Consider the following 19978-nt stretch of genomic DNA (forward strand, 5'->3'; position numbering starts at 1 on the left):
CGTGTGTGGTTGATATGTAAAATAAATATTCCAGGCAATTTCGAAAAAAGCAGCAGCCGAGCTCTGAGGTGTCCCTTTACACTGCAATGACTGTTTAAATTATAGATGCCCAATTAACCGAGAAAATGAAATTGCTTGATATTTGTATGTCAAATTATGAAATGTCACTATATAACACATTGCCTTCTCTGAGCATAATTGTCCACTTTACTAAATGCCTTCTCTGGAGATAGGGGGCTGTCTTTACTCTCAATGTAGTTGTGCAGATCTACCGAGAGATGGCACGGAAGAGTGTGAAGCGCTTCATGTGCTTCTGATCAGTGAAATTTTTTGCCAACCAAGTGATTCAGAGGGTTCAGTGGTTCAGGAGGCTTCACTTTTCCCATCACTACTTTTTACTTTCGTTTCGCCGGCCATGCATCCCCACGAGCTCTGGCAGAGACAAGCTGCTAACACCGCCTCTGCCAGACCACATTCAAACCAATGATAAACACTTTTTTTTATAATAAACAATGCATTCAAATCATACTTATTATTATTATTTGTTTATTTAGCAGACGCCTTTATCCAAGGCGACTTACAGAGACTAGGGTGTGTGAACTATGTATCAGCTGCAGAGTCACTTACAATTACGTCTCACCCGAAAGACAGAGCACAAGGAGGTTAAGTGACTTGCTCAGGGTCACACAATGAGTCAGTGGCTGAGGTTGGATTTGAACCGGGGACCTTGTGGTTACAAGCCCTTTTCTTTAACCACTGGACCACACAGCCTAAAACAACACACAAGCCATTCTTTTAAATACACACACAAATTCGCCTGTTCTAAAATAAACAAACAATACATTTTAAATCACAATACAATAAACGCATCACATTTAATTTACATGCAGGGCTTAGGCCTGCTCCCTCTCATTATGTGAAGGGCTTTTCTTCTGCCCTGCCACAGTCGGATATGTGAGTGCTGACTGGAATTAAAAATTATCAGAAAAATAAATAAACGTGTTTGTACGTCAGGGTTTGAAAACTATGCTCCACTGGCTTACAAAACACATTATCACACTTTGCCAGGGGGGTATGTTTAAAGTATTAGTCTATTAAATAAATACAAAATAAATAAAAAAAATACAGTACAAAAGTTCCAGGTTACAAGAAGCACAGCAAACCTCTTTCATAACATCTCAGGGTGCTACTATATGAAGTATGCAGACATCTTTAAACACAGTTCTTACAGGTAGAGCTATCGTGCATTGAAAATGGACCAGCAATAAGATGCAATAACAAGCACCTAAATCTTCACTAACACATTTTGCACCTTAATTGGAATGGTTACTTCTTAAGCAGCCGGCTCCCTCTGGGCCGTTCTCTCGTTAGTGTTCCTTTGTTATTAATTCCAGGCTCTGGAGAGATGAGCTGGCAGCAGGTGTGCTCCTCTGTTCAGTTACTCCAGAGCAGAGAGAGGAGCACAAGACTTCCCTGTTATCGGACCAGGGAACATACCGATCTACGCTTGGGGAAACCTTTCTAAACAATTTAGTATTTTATTTAAATTTGTATTATTATTATTACAGTTTTGGTGCTATCTGGTAGATAGACATTTTATTGAGATGTGACCATGAGATGGTGGTTTTTTGGAGTTCCTGAGGATCCCTGTGTTGGTCTAAACACTTTTTCACATCATCTGATTTATTTGCCTCTACTGCAGGCAACCAAAGAGCATGGAGAACCTCACGGTGAGAAGTGTGTTATATTTGACCTGTCTGACTTTTAACTGTAGGGAGCTACGTCCGTGCCTTTAAAGTTAAAATGAAGAATTAATATTCTGTACTTCTTTTACAGTAACCAACAAAGGGTACATGGTTTGTAAACTACAGCCCAAAACTACTGTATATCCGCAATCCTGATTTACAAACAGCTTTTGTTCTGCGTGACTGGTAACAGGTAGTCAGTACCCATGTGCAAATAGGTGAATTTTATACATGCTGCTCTGGGGAGAAAAATGGATTTAAAGGATGTCCTCTCTGAGGTGTTCTGTAATGTATCTTTGTGAAAAGACTGCATTCTACTGCTTTTACCGATGGTTTCCATTGCACTTGTATGATACAGTGCCTGCGAAGGTAGTATTCATGATGCCCATCCATTTTTTACTACTAGTTTATAGCTTAGGTTATTATGCAGTGCTCTCTGTCTGTCTGAAACAGTGAGCTGGGCTAAAAGGTTCTCGATTCTTATTTTAAAATCGTGCAGTGGTATTCAAAATGCATTGAAGGGAATCAAGCAACGGCCTATTTTCTCGATAGACTTACACTTGCGCTCCATTTATCTCTCAGTATTATTATTTATTTCTTATCAGACACCCTTATCCAGGGCGACTTACAGTTGTTACAAAATATCACAGTACAAAGTGTCGCATTATAAAATATCACATTACAAGTTATCACATTATAAAATATCACATTACAGAATATAATAATGCAGTTATGAAAGTACAATAAGAACAAATGTAAGTAAGAGCAAAATAAAGAATACAGTAAATTATAAGTAAGAGCGAGTTTGATTAAGAGCAGTTCAAACTTCTAGTAAATATTTGCTTATATGAGTAAAGTCCAGTAAGAACACGTAATAAGTATGATAAATGGATGAGAATGATTTCAAATAAGAGCAAATACAAAAAACATGAGTACAGTTACCTATTAGAGTAAAATCAGATATAAGATACAGTTATAGTTAGGAGCAGTAGTTGAATGCAGCACGGTATGGAGCAGTTCAGTGCAGGTACAAGCTGATGCAAGAACTGGTACAGTTGGTTGCCACATAGTCCAGTATGGTTGAGACTTGAGGTTTACAGATGCTGTCTGAACAGGCGTGTCTTGAGGAGGCGCTGGAAGGTGGTCAGGGACTGAGCAGTCCTGATATCCGTGGGTAGGTCGTTGACAGTAAAGAAAAGGGTGTTGCCTAGTTGTAGCTTGTGATGTGATCTAATCATTAAAGAAAGACTGCCCTGATGACTGGGAACTAACACTTTCAATGACAGGATTGATATTTCTATTTACATTATAGGGTCTCCATCTTAGGTTAAGGCAAAGGCTGATTCAATTGGAATGCCTGTAGCTTTTTTAACACTCAGTGTGAGGAACGGTTTCAAAGCACAATTATAAATCAAAATATTCATATGAACCATATGAAGACTATGCAACCAGCACCATGGACATTGTCTTAGATTCATGGAAAGATGGTGTGACTGCTGATTCAATACAGTACATTACCTCTGTTTCTATTTTTAGTTCAACCTTTAAGATGTATCAACTGGATCAATACAAAATAACTACCGTACCATGGTAAAAATCTGGATTATTCAGTTCCCTCTGCCAGGCGTTTTTTCTTTATAAGTTTCATAAATAGGTTTTTATTGAGTTAGTTCAGGTTTGCCACAAGGTTCTAGAAGGTGTTAATCCACTGAGTTATTAATATTTCACAGAACTAGTGCAGAGGTAGGCCTTGAATTGTGATGAAGAAAAATGACACAATGGTGCTGCAGCGATCATTTGATGAGGTTTGGCGGGCCAGTGGTTAAAGAAAAGGTCTTCATACCAGGAGGTCCCTGCTTCAAATCCTGGCTCAGCCTCTGACTTACTGTGTGTGACCTTGGGCAAGTCACTTAACGTCCTTGTGCTCTGTCTTTTGGGTGAGACGTTGTTGTAAGCGACTCTGCAGCTGATGCATGGTTCACACACCCTAGTCTCTGTAATCTCGACAGCAAAGCACTGTATTGAAAGAAATGTCTCGAAACCCCTCTGCTGTTTGGGATTTTTTTTGTTAAATGTATCATGGAGGCACAACCAATCTCTGGGGTCACTTTTGTAAGTTTGTAGTATTATTATTATTATTATTATTATTATTATTATTATTTTTATTTTTTAGTAGTAGTAAAACTGTGACTGATAATTTGTCTGGAACGGTTAGTAACCTTATAACCTTCAAAGACCAAAGAGTGAGAGTTTCAGAAAAGCTTTATCTGACAAAAAATATCACATTTACAAAACCATCCAAGTTTAAATAATCAGCTGTATAAAGATGTAAAATATACTATAAAAACATGGGGCTAACTTATCCAATTCATATTTAATAAATCACCTCTCTGATTGTTTATTAGATTTCTTGCTAGTGACATCTCTTCATTCAAGTTTATTAATAACTAAAATGACAAGTCAATATCTTTATATTGTTAGGATCTCTAACTTCTAAACTTTCTTAACCCTCCACCTCACCCTCTTTCCAGCAAGCGCAATGGCGGGAAATTATGAACAAGAAGATGCGTTTCCCGCCGACTCTGATTGCGGCAATCCAGGCAGCGAACGTGCTGCAGGTGTCCAGGCTGCTGGCAGTCAGTGACGGGATCCTGCGGCAGCTGGATGAATCAGAGGACCGCTTGTGGAGGGAGGCCCTGAATCTGGCCATCCGGCTGGGCAACGAGGACATAATAAATGTCCTCCTGGAGTGTGTCAAGTTCGACTTCCGTCAAATCCATGAGGCCTTGCTGGTGGCCGTGGACACCAACCAGCCCACTGTGGTCAAGCGCCTCCTGGACAGGCTGGACCATGAGAAAGGGGTTGGCAACAACAAGGTGGACATCCGTTCCTTCTCGCTGGCTATCTTTGACCACTCCATCGACAATTCACATTTTGCCCCCGGGGTCACCCCGCTCACACTGGCCTGCCAGAAAGACCTGTATGAGATTGTGGAAATGCTGACCAAGAAGGGTCACGTCATCCCCCGGCCCCACAAGGTCTCCTGCACCTGCCTGGAGTGCCGCAACGGGCGCCAGTATGACCTGCTGAAGTTCTCACTCTCCCGCATCAACACCTTCCGGGGCATCGCCAGTCGTGCCTACCTTTCCATCGGCAGCGAGGACGCCATGCTCAGCGCCTTCCGCCTCAGCCGCGAGCTCAAGAGGCTCTCCAAGAAGGAGCCCGAGTTCAAGGTTAGAGCACCCTTGTGGCACCAGCCTTGTCTGTGTTACTGACCTTTCATGTTCGGCCTGCATGTATTGGTGTTTGTGTGTGTGTGTGGGTCATCCTTTATATAACATCATAACCTAAACATTCATGCATTTTCTCAATGTAAAGTGATCAACTAGTGTAGAATGAGTAAAATAAATATCAACAAATCATAAAAATAAACAATTAAGCATTAATGGCTGGCGCAATGGCCATTTATTATAGATTACTTACAGTGGTGGTAGTTAGGCGCCTCAAGCCAAAGGCTGTCTAACTATCTGTGTCTGTCGGTCTCCCTGCCTCCCTGGTGTGGATGTGCACCTCAGCCTCAGTACTTGAGCTTGGAGGACCTGTGCCAGGAGTTTGCAGTGGAGCTGCTGGGAATGTGCAGGAACCAGAGTGAAGTGACGACGATTCTGAACGACTGCGGAGACGACAGCGAGGAGGAACTGGACCAGCAGACCTTCGAAGAGGGCATCCCCAACTTGGCTCGGCTGAGACTCGCTGTCAATCACAACCAGAAACGGGTATTCCCTTAGAGATTTCTACGTTCCAACACATGCCACACTATATGCCCCAGAAACAGGGAACCCTCTCCCTTGAGATCCCTGCTCCTGCTGTATCTCATAGATGCCAGGATCACAGGTTTTACTCCAGAAACATCAATCTCTTATCAGGAGTACCCTTTTACATTAATACTGGTAATGTAATTGTGTATATTTAATGAACTGTAATATATTATGAAAGCAATGACACTACAGGGTGTTCAAATATGGTCCAATGTCTGCATGCCTAGGGCCATAAAACAGCCTGTCATGTGTAATTGTGCTTCTAAAATAGCACTACCCACCCCACCAAAGTGAATTGGATGACAAGTGAATCAGGCAGAAAGGATCTAAAAGTTCCAATCTGTGTTGATATGATGACATATTTGCACAGGTTGAAATGAGATTGCTCCCTCTATTCTTACCATTTCATAATGGGTAGTGCTGTCATGTCTTGAAATGGAGTATGAAAGCTTGGGTCCACAGTCTCACCCCTCTCTTTCTGTCTTGTTCTTCAGTTTGTGGCCCATCCCATCTGTCAGCAGGTGCTCTCGTCGATTTGGTGCGGCAGTCTGTCTGGCTGGCGCGGCAGCAAGACCGCGTGGAAGATCTTCGTCTCGCTTGGGATCTTCATCACCATGCCTGTGCTCTGTCTCATCTACTGGCTGGCTCCCAAATCCAAGGTAGGCTGTGCTGCTTCTAACAGGAGAACAGCTGTTCCTTATACCTTCCCGCCCATCCTTAAGAAACTTAGCTCCACCATGTCTCCCCCAAGGAAGCGGTCTTACAAGTCTACGCATTCCCACGGCAGCAGAGAGATGCACCTACGAAACCAACTGAAGCCACAGCGTAGATTCCAGCCTGCGCTGCTTAGCTGCCTCTTTCCCAGATCACAATCCAGTGCCGAGGGGAATCTGAAGACCTAAAACAGGCTTGGCCTCCACAGCCTGTAGCCCCTGCGGCGGTCCCTGGTACCTAGGCCCGTTGAGACAAAATGGAAGAAATCTGCCTCCTCTGTGCCATATCTACCTACAATAGATACATTTTACAGGGTGTCAGTAGGCCGCAAAGATTACTTTTTTAAATGCCCTAAACTGAATACAATCCTGGCTACACCCGCTGTGGGTGCATCATTCAGGTCCTCCACACCACATCATGCCTACAGACATATGGAGAGAAACTGTCCTCCTGTTTCTAATTTATTATCGTACCTCAGCCACCTGCTTCACAAGGGTCTTTCCCTATCTTCCATCAAGGTTCATGTCACCTGCAATTGCTAACTTGCTACCTGGCTGGGAAGGTCACCCTGTAGGTTTCCACCCTATGGTGAATAGTTTCACTAGTGGGTTTAACCATCTAACATAAGAACAAAAAAGATTCAAGAACGACGAAAGGCCATTCGGCCCACCTATGCTCGCACGCTTTGGTGCCAGCGTGATCCGTTAGCACTAAGGCCCCTAATGAAGCACATCGTCCCTCAATGAAACCTTAGCCTGGTATTCAACAATCTATGGGACCACTGTCCTAACCCATGGCTACACGTGAAGAGAAATATTTCACTTGGAAAACAGTATTTTAGAGGCAATGACCTCAGCAAGAGGGCTTACAAACCCGAGGTAAACCTGTCTCCAAACAGACAATTTCAAATTGCACATCCTGCTTTGAGTTCTGTTACAGCCTGGAAAAGAAACCACCTCCAGGATCCATCAAAGCCAACTCGGTAAGGGGAATGGCTACTACAGGACCAAAACTAAAATCTGTCCCAATACAGGACATCTGCAACATGGGCCTCCTTCGAGACCTTTATTAAGCATTATAACTTGAATGTGTCTTGCTCTCAGCCTACTTTTGCACACTGTGTTGTATCTGTGACTTTCTCTACTAATGTCTAACCTACCACCCTCTTGTCTACATCCTTTGGTATAGCTCACTTTGTGTGTGGAGTTCATCAAACAAGGTAAGAGTACGAAAATTACCTGTAAAATGGTTTCTTCGTAGGATGATGAACTCCACACACCTATATTCCATCCACTTTTTTCTTTACTGTCTTCTTTGAAATTTGAACAAATGATAGAAACCATATTACAGATAATCTTCATATTATGCTGTCCTAACCCAACCATTTCACCTCTGTTTTTTCCATAAGATCGGAAAGATCCTGAAGATCCCGGTGATAAAGTTCCTGCTACACTCTGCCTCCTATCTGTGGTTCCTGATCTTCTTGCTTGCGGAGTCCATCATCATGGAGAGTGACCGGGAACACTTCTCCACGCGCAACCAGAGCATTCTTCAGAACTCCTTCCACATGGTGTGGGTGGTGGGTACGTATGATCTGCAGCACTACCTCTCTAGGGTCACAAGCTAGTGCGAGGTCATGCTGAGGCTCCGAGTGTGTGCGCATGTCTTGGGTGTTATGTGGCCTGTCAACTATTTAGAGCTGGCTAGGGGGGTAAACCCATTATGAAGCTTACAGCTAAACAGCTAGGGCGATTTGGTTGTGCTAGTCCCATACTTGGATTTGCATGGACTGCTTGGGTGTGCATTGGTTTGTGATGAATCAGTTCTGGGAGGGCCCAATACTAAAGTAAGACCCTATGCTAGGTTTTGTATGGGGGTTGCTTGTCCGATCCGATGGAAGAACAGGGGGAAAATGGTTGGGTTAGGACTGCAGAAATGTCCCTTTAATATACAGATACTGCTAGGAAAACACACATGGGTTGGTTAGGATTGGTTGCTGAGTGTGCTTGCAACTCTGATGCCAATGAAAGTGACAGGACTTTTGGACCGATATATAATTGGTATGGGCAGAGCTGGAAGATGATGGAGATAGGCAGCAGAGAAGAATGTGTGTGCAGGACAGTAAGATCTTCTTGCGCCACATGGTCCACCATAGTGACATGCTCAGGGATGTGTGAAATCTTTTTTTTTTTTTTTAAATAGAAATATCTGTTTGTATAACTTTTTTTAGCCAAGATATCCTGGTTAAAGTCTTCAACATGGGTTCAATTGAATAATAATATTTTTTTTAAACAAAGACCCATTCAACAGGGTAGAACCTGCATCAGCCTCCCCCTCCCTTATCTTTTATATGCAGTAAGCCAGTTTTTTGTGCCCCAGGCTTCTTCTGGCATGAGTGTAAGGAGGTGTGGATTGAGGGTATGCGCAACTACCTGCTGGACTGGTGGAACTTCCTGGACATCATGACCCTCAGCATGTACTTGGCCGCCTTCAGCCTGCGCGTGCTCGTCGCCCTCAAGGGCTACTTCTACTGCCTGGAGTCCGAAACCACACTGGAGTGCGTCTACTTCACACAAACCGGTAAGGAGGCCCCTTGGGTACTTATTATACAAGCTGCATGGTCACAGAATTGGGAACAAATGATCTGTAAAATTGTGAATTCAGAAAGACAGAAAGGTTCACATTCGGAGACAAAAGTATTGGCACCCTACACTTAATATAAGATCATTCAAGAAAACATGTTAAAACAAGCATTTAGTGAACATTAGGCACAAATTAATATGACAAAGACCAGAATACACAATTTCTGATAGTTTAACAAACAATCTTTATATATATATTAAAAAAAAGCACTGAAGCAATTTAAAATATTTATTCATGACAAAAGTATTGGCACCTTTACATTAAGTCTGTAAAAACTTTATAGAACTAATTAAAAATATATATGCATTGATTGAAAACCATAACAAAGTAACTAAGCAGCATTATAAAGCCAATAGCCAGAAAAAGAGGTCATTATTTCCAACATCTGTTAAAGATGAAGTCTTTAGCAACACAGCAGATGATGGTCAAGACAAAGGAGTTGGATTCACGTTTGAGAAAAGCATTCTTAGCAAACTACAACAAAGGAAATGGCTACAGAACAGTATCAAAGAAACATGGAATACATGGAAAATCCACAATCAGAGCAATAATCAAGAAGTAAAACAGAACAAATTCAACTGAAACACTTGAAAGAAGTGGACGTCCAAAGAAAATTATGGGTACAGCCGGTAGAAGAATCGTCTAAACAGCTAAAAAAAAAAAATCCAAGATTAACAGCTAAGGACGAAGAATGATTTAGAAGCATCAGGCATAATAGTGCACGAAAGAACTGTAGAAAGGCACCAGAACACAGAAGAGCTGTATGAATGTAGTCCTCACTACAGACTGACTCATATTTGCAAAGAAATATAAACAGGACTCTGAAGCATTCTTCAACAAAGTTATCTGGTTCAATGAGACTAAATAGACCTTTTCCCCAAAAATGGACCGCATATTGGATCATGATATGGGGTGTTTAGCAGTTCAGTGACTGGATACGTTCATGTGATTGAAGATCAAATGAATGCAGCCATGTATCAAAACGTTCTACAACATACAATGATACCCTTTGCTCGTAGACTAATTGGCAGACAGTTTTACTTCCAACATGTCAACTGCTAAGTCAACTCTGCAATTCTTGAAGAAAACTAACATAAACGTTCTGGAATGGCCTTCACGATCACCAGACCTCAATTCAATAGAAATGCTTTAGACTGATCTGAAAAAAGCTGTTGCCAAGCATTGTGTATTCAATCTGTCTGAGCTGAAGGAAATATGCATGACAAAATGGGCCCAGATTTCACCAACAAGATGGAACATACTGGTAAATAATTATCCTAAACGTCTGCAAGCCGTAATAAAAGCAAAATAGGACACATGAAATACTAAAGCAGGGGTGCCAATACTTTTGTCATGAACTAATACTTTAAATGAAATAAGTTTGTTTGTTTTTTTGCTAAAAAGTATTTGTTAAATTACTAGAAATTGTGTATTTTGCTTTGTGTTTTATTAAAAAGGTTAAAGTTTACTAAATGCTTATCATTAATCTGTTACTTTTGTCTGCGACCTAAAAGAGTAAGTTGTGGGGTTCTTAAAAACTCTACAGCGTTACACGTCCCCACATGTTGCTACAACTCAATAACGTACCTGTAATTTTTATTTTCATTGTTAACATCCTGACAACGTTTTACACTTATAACTTTAAAGTCTGTTTTAAAGCTTTTTTCAAAATGGCCGCTTATATACCTTGGCCGTTACTTACTCCTTAACTATGGTGAAATTTGGGGTGGATATGCAGTTGGAAGTCGGTTATCCCAGCCTGAGTAATAACTGAACATCGGCTCCCCTCCCCCACTCAGGACGAGAGGGGTGGCGTCAGGAGGACCCCCAGATCATTGCTGAGGTACTCTTTGCTGTGACGAGCATGCTCAGTTTCACACGGATGGCGTACATCCTACCTGCCCACGAGTCTCTGGGAACAATGCAGATCTGCATCGGGAAGATGATTGACGACATGATGAGGTAACCTGTGGGGGAGGGAGTGTAAGATGATTGACGACATGATGAGGTAACCTGTGGGTTGAGGGAGTGTAAGATGATTGACGACATGATGAGGTAACCTGTGGGTTGAGGGAGTGTAAGATGATTGACGACATGATGAGGTAACCTCTGGGTTGAGGGAGTGTAAGATGATTGATGGCATGATGAGGTAACCTCTGGGTTGAGGGAATGTAAGATGATTGACAGCATGATGAGGTAACCTCTGGGTTGAGGGAATGTAAGATGATTGACAGCATGATGAGGTAACCTCTGGGTTGAGGGAGTGTAAGATGATTGATGGCATGATGAGGTAACCTCTGGGTTGAGGGAATGTAAGATGATTGACAGCATGATGAGGTAACCTCTGGGTTGAGGGAGTGTAAGATGATTGACAGCATGATGAGGTAACCTCTGGGTTGAGGGAGTATGGTGGCGATATGGGTCGCAGTAATCTCGGAAACCCCTTCTTTTGTTTTTTTTTGTTTTTTTTAGTAAATTGACTGCTGGTTTTCCTTTCAGACATTTGTGTCCTACTAGTCAGAATTAAAATTTGTGAAGGTAAGGTATATTTGCATTAGGGATGTGACAGCCCTCTGTGATAAAAGCATGCAGATTAGATCTGTCTTGCTCTTTTGGTATGATTAGTTACTTAACAACCATAAAAGTACTTGGTTAAAATATTCACTAATGGTTAAGGATGCCTGTCCAACTACATAGTGGCTGTATCGCAAACTTTGCAGACATTTATTCTGTTGCTTGTGTTTACATTATATATATATATATATAGTATACAGAAGTCAAATGCATATTCATGAGTATAAATCAGAACACAGCCAAACAGCCTATCAAATCGACTGGTCAGGCGAAAAGCTCGAGCTGCAGCCCTCGTTGGTTATGATGCACTTACGCAGCTAAACTCTCTCCGTCTTGTCAACCCGTTTAAGCTAATTTTATTGCTGAATGTGATTTTATAATTAATGTCACACACAACTTCATGTACACAAGCACTCTTGTCTTCTCGGTATTTGGATAATGACAGCGCTGTTAAAATTCAAATTTGATAGACTAGGATTTAAAACTAAGTATACTATCTACAACAAATATTCTGCCATTGCTACATTTCTTATTTTCTTTTAGACAGAATTTGAATGTTGCAAAGATAAAGCTACCTATTTGCACTGTACAAAACCACACAGGTCCTGCAAATTTAGAACCTCAGGTACTCAAAATTCTATAACAGTATCTTATTTAGAAAAAAAAAACAACTGTTAACTAAAATTTTGTATTTAAATAAAAAACGTATAATCACGTCTTCACGTATTTTTTCTTCGTGAGTGGGGGAGGGGGTGTGTGGCACGGGCAAGTGCCTCTGTCATTTTTCAAGGCTGGCTACGGCCCTGTACAATGTCTTTTTTGTCTCTTTCATGCGATGCAATGATCTGCTATTTCAGACACTGAATGGGACATTTCCAAGATTATTAACCCTGGCCTGTACCACATGCTGTTGCATGAAGGCAACAAAATCAGGTTGCAGAGGCACTCAAAGCTGAATCGGTATCTCTGTTTCACACCTGCAAGCAATTGCTCTCTGGAGTTCCACACCAATTAAAATAACAAGTAGAGGGATGGCTCAAGCTAATTTCCTGCCCAAGGGTAACAATCTTTGCTGTACAGAAACAATTGCATTCAAACTTTTAGTCATGCAGTAGAGGGTTAAGGGAATGTCTGCTGTACAGAGGCTGACGCTGTTTGTCTCTTTATATCTCTTTCTAGGTTCATGTTTATCCTGATGATCATTGGAACAGCCTTCCTCTGTGGAATCAACAATATATATGTGAACTACGTTGTATCCCCACGCCTAGGACAGTATGGCACACCTCTCTTACTCCATCTCACAGACCTTAAGATACATTATCCCTTAACTAGGGCATTGACTGAATGTATTAAGCTGCTTTCTGAAACACGTTTAAAAGGACAACTTAGGGGAAATGTGTTATGCACATGACCACTGATCAGCACCTGTTTGTATTTACTGCCTTGCCTGAAACGTTTGTCAATTATTTATTTTTATTTTTTTTGCAGTATATTACAAGCTACATAGAGAATAGGGCAATGCTAGTGTGATGAAAATGACACTACAAAGTGCCTCCCTAATTGCCTCCCCCTTTCCCAGGTTCAATGAGACATTCCCGTTCCTGTTCTGGACCATGTTTGGGTCAGCGGACCAAAGCGCGGTGGACATGCCTGAGTATGTGGTGGCTGAGTTTGTGGGGCGGGTGATGTACGGGATATTCACCCTGGTGATCGTCATAGTACTGCTCAACATGCTCATCGCCATGATCACCAACTCCTTCCAGAAGATAGAGGTGAGGGTTGGGGGCTAGGGCTTACTGTATTAGTTGGCGCTGCTTTATTGGGACGCCTCAGGAGGAGTAAAAACATCCCGAATAAGCAGCTGTCCCAGTTAAACGAGAGACATTTGAGATGGCCTTAGTCACACTTTTTTGTTTCTAAATGAAGAGAAAAAGAATGAAATCACACCACATTATGATTAAATGTTAAATACATAATTTAAAATACCAGTCAATTGTTTTTTATTCCTAAACAAAATGAATTGTTTTTTATTTCTACATGAAATAAAAAATGAAATCGCATCTTATCGATTAGGCGAGGCACCTGTGATGTTGACACACCAACTTTCTTTGCAATAGCAGCCTGAGAAACCACAGGAGACTCCACCTTCTTCAAGAATTCAACGTGGTTTACGCACTTTACTCAAGTCTCAGCGTAATCACGTACTCACTGCTCTGTGCTACGTGACCTGTCTTGCTCTGAAAAGCGATCTCCATTCATCCTTTGAAAATACTGTATATCAATTAAACGAAGCGATGTCCCAATTAAACGACATAAATAGCATTGGGAAGGACCATCTCCCAGAGTTGTATCCATTTTAGGCAGAAATCCCGGTTATCAGTATCCCGATTAGGCAGCGCCAACTGTACGTTCAGTTTGAAGTATACGTGTTCCTCGTTTGGTCCATACTCCTCTGTCGGAGTACAACCCAATTGTTATGATCATAGGGATATCCTGGTTTTACAGGACAACCACGATATATTGCTTTGGTCATCCACAGACAGTTAAATCTTGAACATTTCAAATCAAGCCTGTATTATTTGTGTTTCACTGTCGTGTCTATGAACCATGAATAAAGCTTGAACACAGCTCACAGATCTAACAAGGATGACCACGGGTATCCATGTGAAACACTGTGTAGTCATGAAACGGTGGAGAACCTTTAAGAAGGGAAGCGCATCACGCTGACATAAGAGGTTGGTTTCAAAGGTTTTTAAATCTCATTTTGAGTTTGAAAAGGGCCCTCTCCTGTGTCTAGGAGAGTAACTACAGGATACCAGGTTTATACAGTGAAGGGCACCTGGCTCCTCTCGCCAACAGGAGACCCACAAGACAGTGCCTTGCCTGTTCCAAGTGTGGTAGCTTGCAGGTCACCTGTTCCACAGTAATTACTTAACAATATTGTGGCAACTGCAATGCCATGAATAGAACTGTAATAGTGAATTATGTTAGCATTACTTCGCAGCAACTTCGCAATATTAGCTTAAACTTGCCTTCCCTGTGTGAGTCACTGATTGTTTCCCGAAGGACGACGCGGATGTGGAGTGGAAGTTTGCACGCTCGAAGCTCTATCTCTGCTACTTCAGGGAGGGTCTCACCCTGCCGGTCCCCTTCAACGTCATCCCCACCCCAAAGTCCTTGTTCTACTTGCTAAGGTGAGACACCTGAAAAAAAATAGCACTGCCCTGGCTGGACTACATAATGTTCCACAAACTTATAGAGCTGAAGTACTCAAAGACAGTGTAGTGCAGGGCTGTCAAACTCCAGTCCTCGAGGGCCGCAGGGTCTTCTGGTTTTCATTCCAACTTAAACTCTCAATTAACATAATTGATCTAATTATTTGTTGAATTTGACATATTTAATATTTTTCAAGGTCTTTTACAGTTGATGGTTTTAAAAATGCACTTGATTCAAGGTACACTACCTATGAAACATTTTGAGGCCTGAAGAGAAGTGTTAAATGTGTCCAGTTAATCAAATAATTAGGCTAATTAAGTAATTGAGAGCTCGGGTGGAACGAAAGCCAGAAGCCAGAAAGACAGTGAGTCTTAGTGGTTAGGCCCGAGGTATTAGAAAGTCAGTGTGGTCTTAGTGGTTAGACGTGAGGTATTAGAAAGACAGTGTGGCCTAGTGGTTAGACTGGGTATAGCTGAGGACAGGTGTGGTGTGCTCTTAATGGTTACTGGAATTGAAAGGTCATGCTCATAAGGATCTATTTTTTCTTCCACAGGGGCATTTTCCGGAAGATCTGCTGCTGTTGTAAAACCAAGCGATTGCCGGACTACCCACCTATTCCCTCAATTGTGAGTTCCCCCAAAGTTCCTCGTCTTCCATGACGCATTTGGTCAACCTTCTTCCATGCAGTGGATTATATCAATTGTAAGGAATAGGCTACTTCATGACTAAAGACGGCTCCTTTGCACATTAAGGGCAAAGGAGACGTTGTCATACTTCCCATCAACAACCTCTCCGTTTCTCCTCCCCCTCTCCCACAGTCAAACGCAGTACTGCAGGATAAGGATTTCCCCATGGAGAGTCGTGTGTCATACAGGCTGCAGGTCATCAAGGCGCTAGTGCAGCGATACATTAAGACAGCCTGCAGGGAGTTCGAGGAGAGCAAGAGGAAAGGTAAAGGAAGGGGCAGAAGGGGGTCGACTACCAGTTTCTTCACATTTGAAATGTCTCTGAAGGAACAAAACTATAGAGCTGTCCTGTACTCCATGTAAGTCTGTACCCATGAATGTATCTATGCTGGACTGAGATGGTCCCTTCAGAACACAACATTATTTTTAATACCTGAAATCAACATGGCGGAGACTGCTTTCAGAGATTATTTATTAAAGAAAAAGGACTAGAAATTACACTTTGAATTAAACCAGGAACATGCCTTTTTAAACTCTAAAAAGGGGTGGTTTCACAGATCCCGTTTCACAGATCCTTTCTTAAAGTGGCATTAGGTATTCCACGATCAGTGCTAATCAGGGCCTGTGAAACCTTAGGCAAAACTTTTATTGTAATCTGATGATAATCACAATACACAATCTAGCATTTGCAGCAAAGTGCTGTGTTTTAAAAAAGAAAAACAAAAAAATCCACAGTATGTATCTTCACTGCTGACTCTCTCCTCAGATGTTGGCAATCGGATTACAGAGCTGAACAAAGTGGTGGGGCGACTCCACTCTGAAATGAAGCAAATTCGCAAGAAACTCACCCAGGGCACTTCCATTTCCGGAGAGGAAGAGGGCGCTAGCATACTGGGCAAGTACATCCTTGGGGCCAAGACCAACTTCCGGACCTTCGACCAGGACTCCCTGGGATCCGAAGGGTCTGTAAAAGTCACTGTGCACCAGAGAGAGAGAGCGGGGGTGGGTGAGGGTGAGGGTGAGGGTGAAGGCCAGTGTGTGGAAGAGGAAGGGTGTGAGAAGCAGGCAACCTCCCCCACTGACAGCAAGTCCTCTGAAGACACGGATACGGGGTTTGGATCGCAGACGGGAGAAGAGTTGATTGAGGGAGGCGAGGAAGTGAATTAGAAAATCTCACGGGGGGGGGATACGCCATAATTGAAAAATCAACAATGTAGTACTTTATAGTTTTTGACCACAAAAATACCAATAGAATGTAATATAGGGTTCTGTAGGATACATCAGCATGTTTCTTGCACATCACCCGACAATATATAAATATATATATTACTATATATTTTATATAGTATAGTTACTTTCAGATAATCCTTTTGAACTTCCATCCAATACAAACTATCTTATTCAAGCCATCTGAGGCAAACAGTCTGATACAATGAAATTACAGATGGCTGTATCACATCAATATCAGGGTCTACAATATATTAAGTGCATAGAGTTCAAGATCCTGTATCTAATTTTCAATAGTTCCCATTATCGATTGCCTGAATGTGTATTAGTAACATTTTAGCATTTGTGTTAGAATTGCACATACCTGCACCGCACGTTGTTTGAGTTAACTCAGAGAGCCTGTTAAAACTATGTATTGGAGAGATTATATATTTTCTTGTAAAGAAACCTATTCTGCTGCTTTCTATTACAAAGCTGCTGCTACAGACAAGGCATAAACTCTAGAAACATAAAGAAATGTTTTAATTAATTGTTACTGTCTATTGCAACAAAAAACAGGCCCACAGCTAAGTAACCTGGCACTACATTAGTAAAATAGTATCTCAGTTCTTCAAATCTGGAGTTGTTAATTTCTCGTTTTGTAATTTGGTGCAGGCTTCACTGCTAAAAAGGTTTGAACAAAATGTGGGCGACTCACCATTCATCTCTTTTGTACTATTTTATGTTAATGTAGCCTATAATTCAGCTCAATAAAAAAATAAGAATACGTAAGTTTAAAAATAAATACATTAAATGTGGACCACAGAAAAAAAACAAACAAAAAAAAACGTTGTTTGGGTTATATTTAGTGCGTCTGATTTACCGGTGAAATATTTTTTCCAAATTCGGGTGAAAGCTTTTTTAAAAATCAGGTAGAATTATTTAATGAAAAAATCAGGGTGCATTTTTTTTATATATAAAGAATAAATATTCGGGTTGAAAATCGGGTTTTATTTAGAAACAAAGTTGTCGTCAACAGTTTAAATCAAACGTATGTATATTTCCACACATTGGGTGTGGTATGCAAACTTTTGACGACACCTCTCTACCTCTCTCTCTCTCTCTCTCTCTCTCTCTCTCTCTCTCTCTCTCTCTCTCTCTCTCTCTCTCTCTCTCTCTCTCGAGGAGTTTTTGGGTTTAACACGAACGCAGAAAAAAGCATTCGGGGGCGGGGAGAAATCGGGTTAAATCGGGTAAAACCCGAAAATCAGACGCCCTAGTTATGTTACATACAGCTGTGCTTCATCTTCAATGTTTGTTTTTCAAGGGCTCCCACAATATCGTAATACATCACTCACCTTTAAGAGTAACATCATGAAATCTGTTAATTGTGCAATGGGTAGCAGACATTTTGATAACTAATGCAATAATTTACAATGTATTCTTTGCTTCTTATCAGCAGCTGGCCAAATGTGGCCATGATGGAGATACTTAAAGAGTAAGTAGTGGGATTCTGAAAAATATAGGGTTATACATCCCCACATGTTCCTATAACTGTTTAAATACCGTACCAGTAATTTTTCTTTTCATTATTAATATCCAGACAACTTTTTACACAATTTTAAAATGTGTTTCAAATCTCTTTTCAAAATGGCCGCTCTAGTACACTGGGGTTTGAGATCTGTCCTCTAAATCACTGCAGAAAGAGCGATTAAAAAAAAAAAAAAACCATAAGTGCTATGGCTTTTCTTTTCCTACCACATCGTTTATCGTTATTGCTGTTACCTTACACTAGTGCACTAGAGCGGACATTTTGAAAAGATCTTTGAAACAGACTTCACAGTGTAAAAAGCTGTTAACAATGAAAAGAACTATGACAGATACGTCATTTAGCAACACGTGGGGATGTGTTCGGATCCCCGCTGCTTACTCTTTAAGTAGGGTGTTTGGGTTGGGTTTTCTTTCTTTGGGAAGCCTGTACTTGTTTAATCATTGATGCAAACTGAATGTAACACTTCTGCATCTTTGTACTGTTCAGCTACTAACCTCTTGCAATAAAATGGTTAAGCCAATGTTGTTCTCTTTCTTTGGATCCATAAAGTAACTATTACATTTTATAAGCTGTAGGTATGCTTTGTTAACTTTGTTTTATTACCACATACCTAGTTAACAGCCTGCAGGAACATGAATAGCACATCGCTAAATCAGTAATTTCTTCTAGCCTCACCCCCTTTCATTGTGTCCATCCGATTTAGTAATACTTTCCATGAGGAAGTAGCTCCAGAAAGCTACCCAATGGTGTCTTCCAATTCAACTTGTCAACATCTCATTATCTTTGAACAGTTGTTTTTTTAATTAATATTGTGGCTTTGTGCTCCCATTCCCCTGCGCTCGTGTATTCAGGTTCCAGCATGCCCAGTGCAAGCTGTTTGTGGCAGGTTACACTTGCCTAAAGGGTTCCCTAAGGCCCTTATTAACAACCATTATCTGGCACAGAGCTGTACGCTTCACAGGTCACAAAGGGAAATAAGCACCCTGGGGAGACCAGTTCATTAGATTAAATCACAGTTGATATGTAGGCGTTGGCATTACCTCTTATGTTTTAAGAATTTTCTTCTCAACTATACATACAAATGTATTTGATAAATTAATTAACAAAAAATGACATTGTAATATATTCCTTTCTCGCTTCCTCAGCATCCCAACATGTTGCTTTCACACGTCAAGGCTCGTTAGTTTACACTTGTGATTTATTTCCAATCCTGAATGGCTGTGTAGCAACTGTCAAGACTGGTAACCATGTCCAGTTGTTCTGAATTTATTTACAATGAAATGGCGAGGAACCATTATGAAATGATATTAAGCGAGGTAAATCACAGGACATGCATGGTAAAGCAAAGGATACACAAGTAAACTGCAATATTACTGTATTAGTTGTCACAAGGGGTAGTATGTAAACTCTTTCAACAGTTATTTCCTACTAAACTGCAGTGAAAAGTAGTCAGACATTTCAAGAACAGGATATATTTACAGTATATCTTTTTTTTTTAATCGGTTGATTTTAATACTGAATTTAAAAAGTGGCTCTGTGGGTTAACAGTATGTGCAGCTAGACTGCTTAGTGACACAGAACAACATTCATTCACAAAACAATGAAGGCATTAGTCTACCAAAACATTTGCCATTAAAATGGTTTTAGTTATTGAATAAATGAATTTGTGATTTTACATTTTGTACTACTGTAGCATTTCAAGTTTTATATAAACAGGCAGTAACAATTAACAACCAGAGTTGGTAACTATTTTTTTTTTTTTTTTTAAGTACTTGTGGCACTTATACTGCAGACTTTTTGATTATGTAGCAGCGGTATTGAAAA

General features: G+C 41.0%; 1 protein-coding gene across 1 annotated transcript; it reads left to right on the forward strand.

Annotated features, from left to right (window-relative positions):
- The first annotated feature begins 1461 nt into the window (after positions 1–1461).
- On the forward strand, positions 1462–18674 carry LOC117405757 (short transient receptor potential channel 2). Its single transcript, XM_059029504.1, has 13 exons — positions 1462–1730; positions 4277–4978; positions 5321–5521; positions 6058–6222; positions 7686–7860; positions 8657–8857; positions 10720–10882; positions 12674–12766; positions 13074–13266; positions 14561–14688; positions 15264–15336; positions 15529–15661; positions 16163–18674. The coding sequence occupies exons 1-13, from the start codon at positions 1716–1718 to the stop codon at positions 16561–16563; spliced, it is 2643 nt and encodes an 880-aa protein (XP_058885487.1). The 5' UTR covers positions 1462–1715; the 3' UTR covers positions 16564–18674.
- The last annotated feature ends 1304 nt before the right edge of the window (positions 18675–19978 follow it).

Source organism: Acipenser ruthenus, chromosome 8 (assembly GCF_902713425.1).
Source record: "Acipenser ruthenus chromosome 8, fAciRut3.2 maternal haplotype, whole genome shotgun sequence".
NCBI lineage: Eukaryota > Metazoa > Chordata > Actinopteri > Acipenseriformes > Acipenseridae > Acipenser > Acipenser ruthenus.

What these genes read in the sequence shown, in the direction of transcription:
- LOC117405757 (XM_059029504.1), top strand. An exon ending in AGAAGGAGCCCGAGTTCAAG is followed by an intron (nt 4,979 to 5,320) that starts GTTAGAGCACCC and finishes TGTGCACCTCAG; the next exon opens with CCTCAGTACTTGAGCTTGGA. An exon ending in ACTCCTTCCAGAAGATAGAG is followed by an intron (nt 13,267 to 14,560) that starts GTGAGGGTTGGG and finishes TGTTTCCCGAAG; the next exon opens with GACGACGCGGATGTGGAGTG.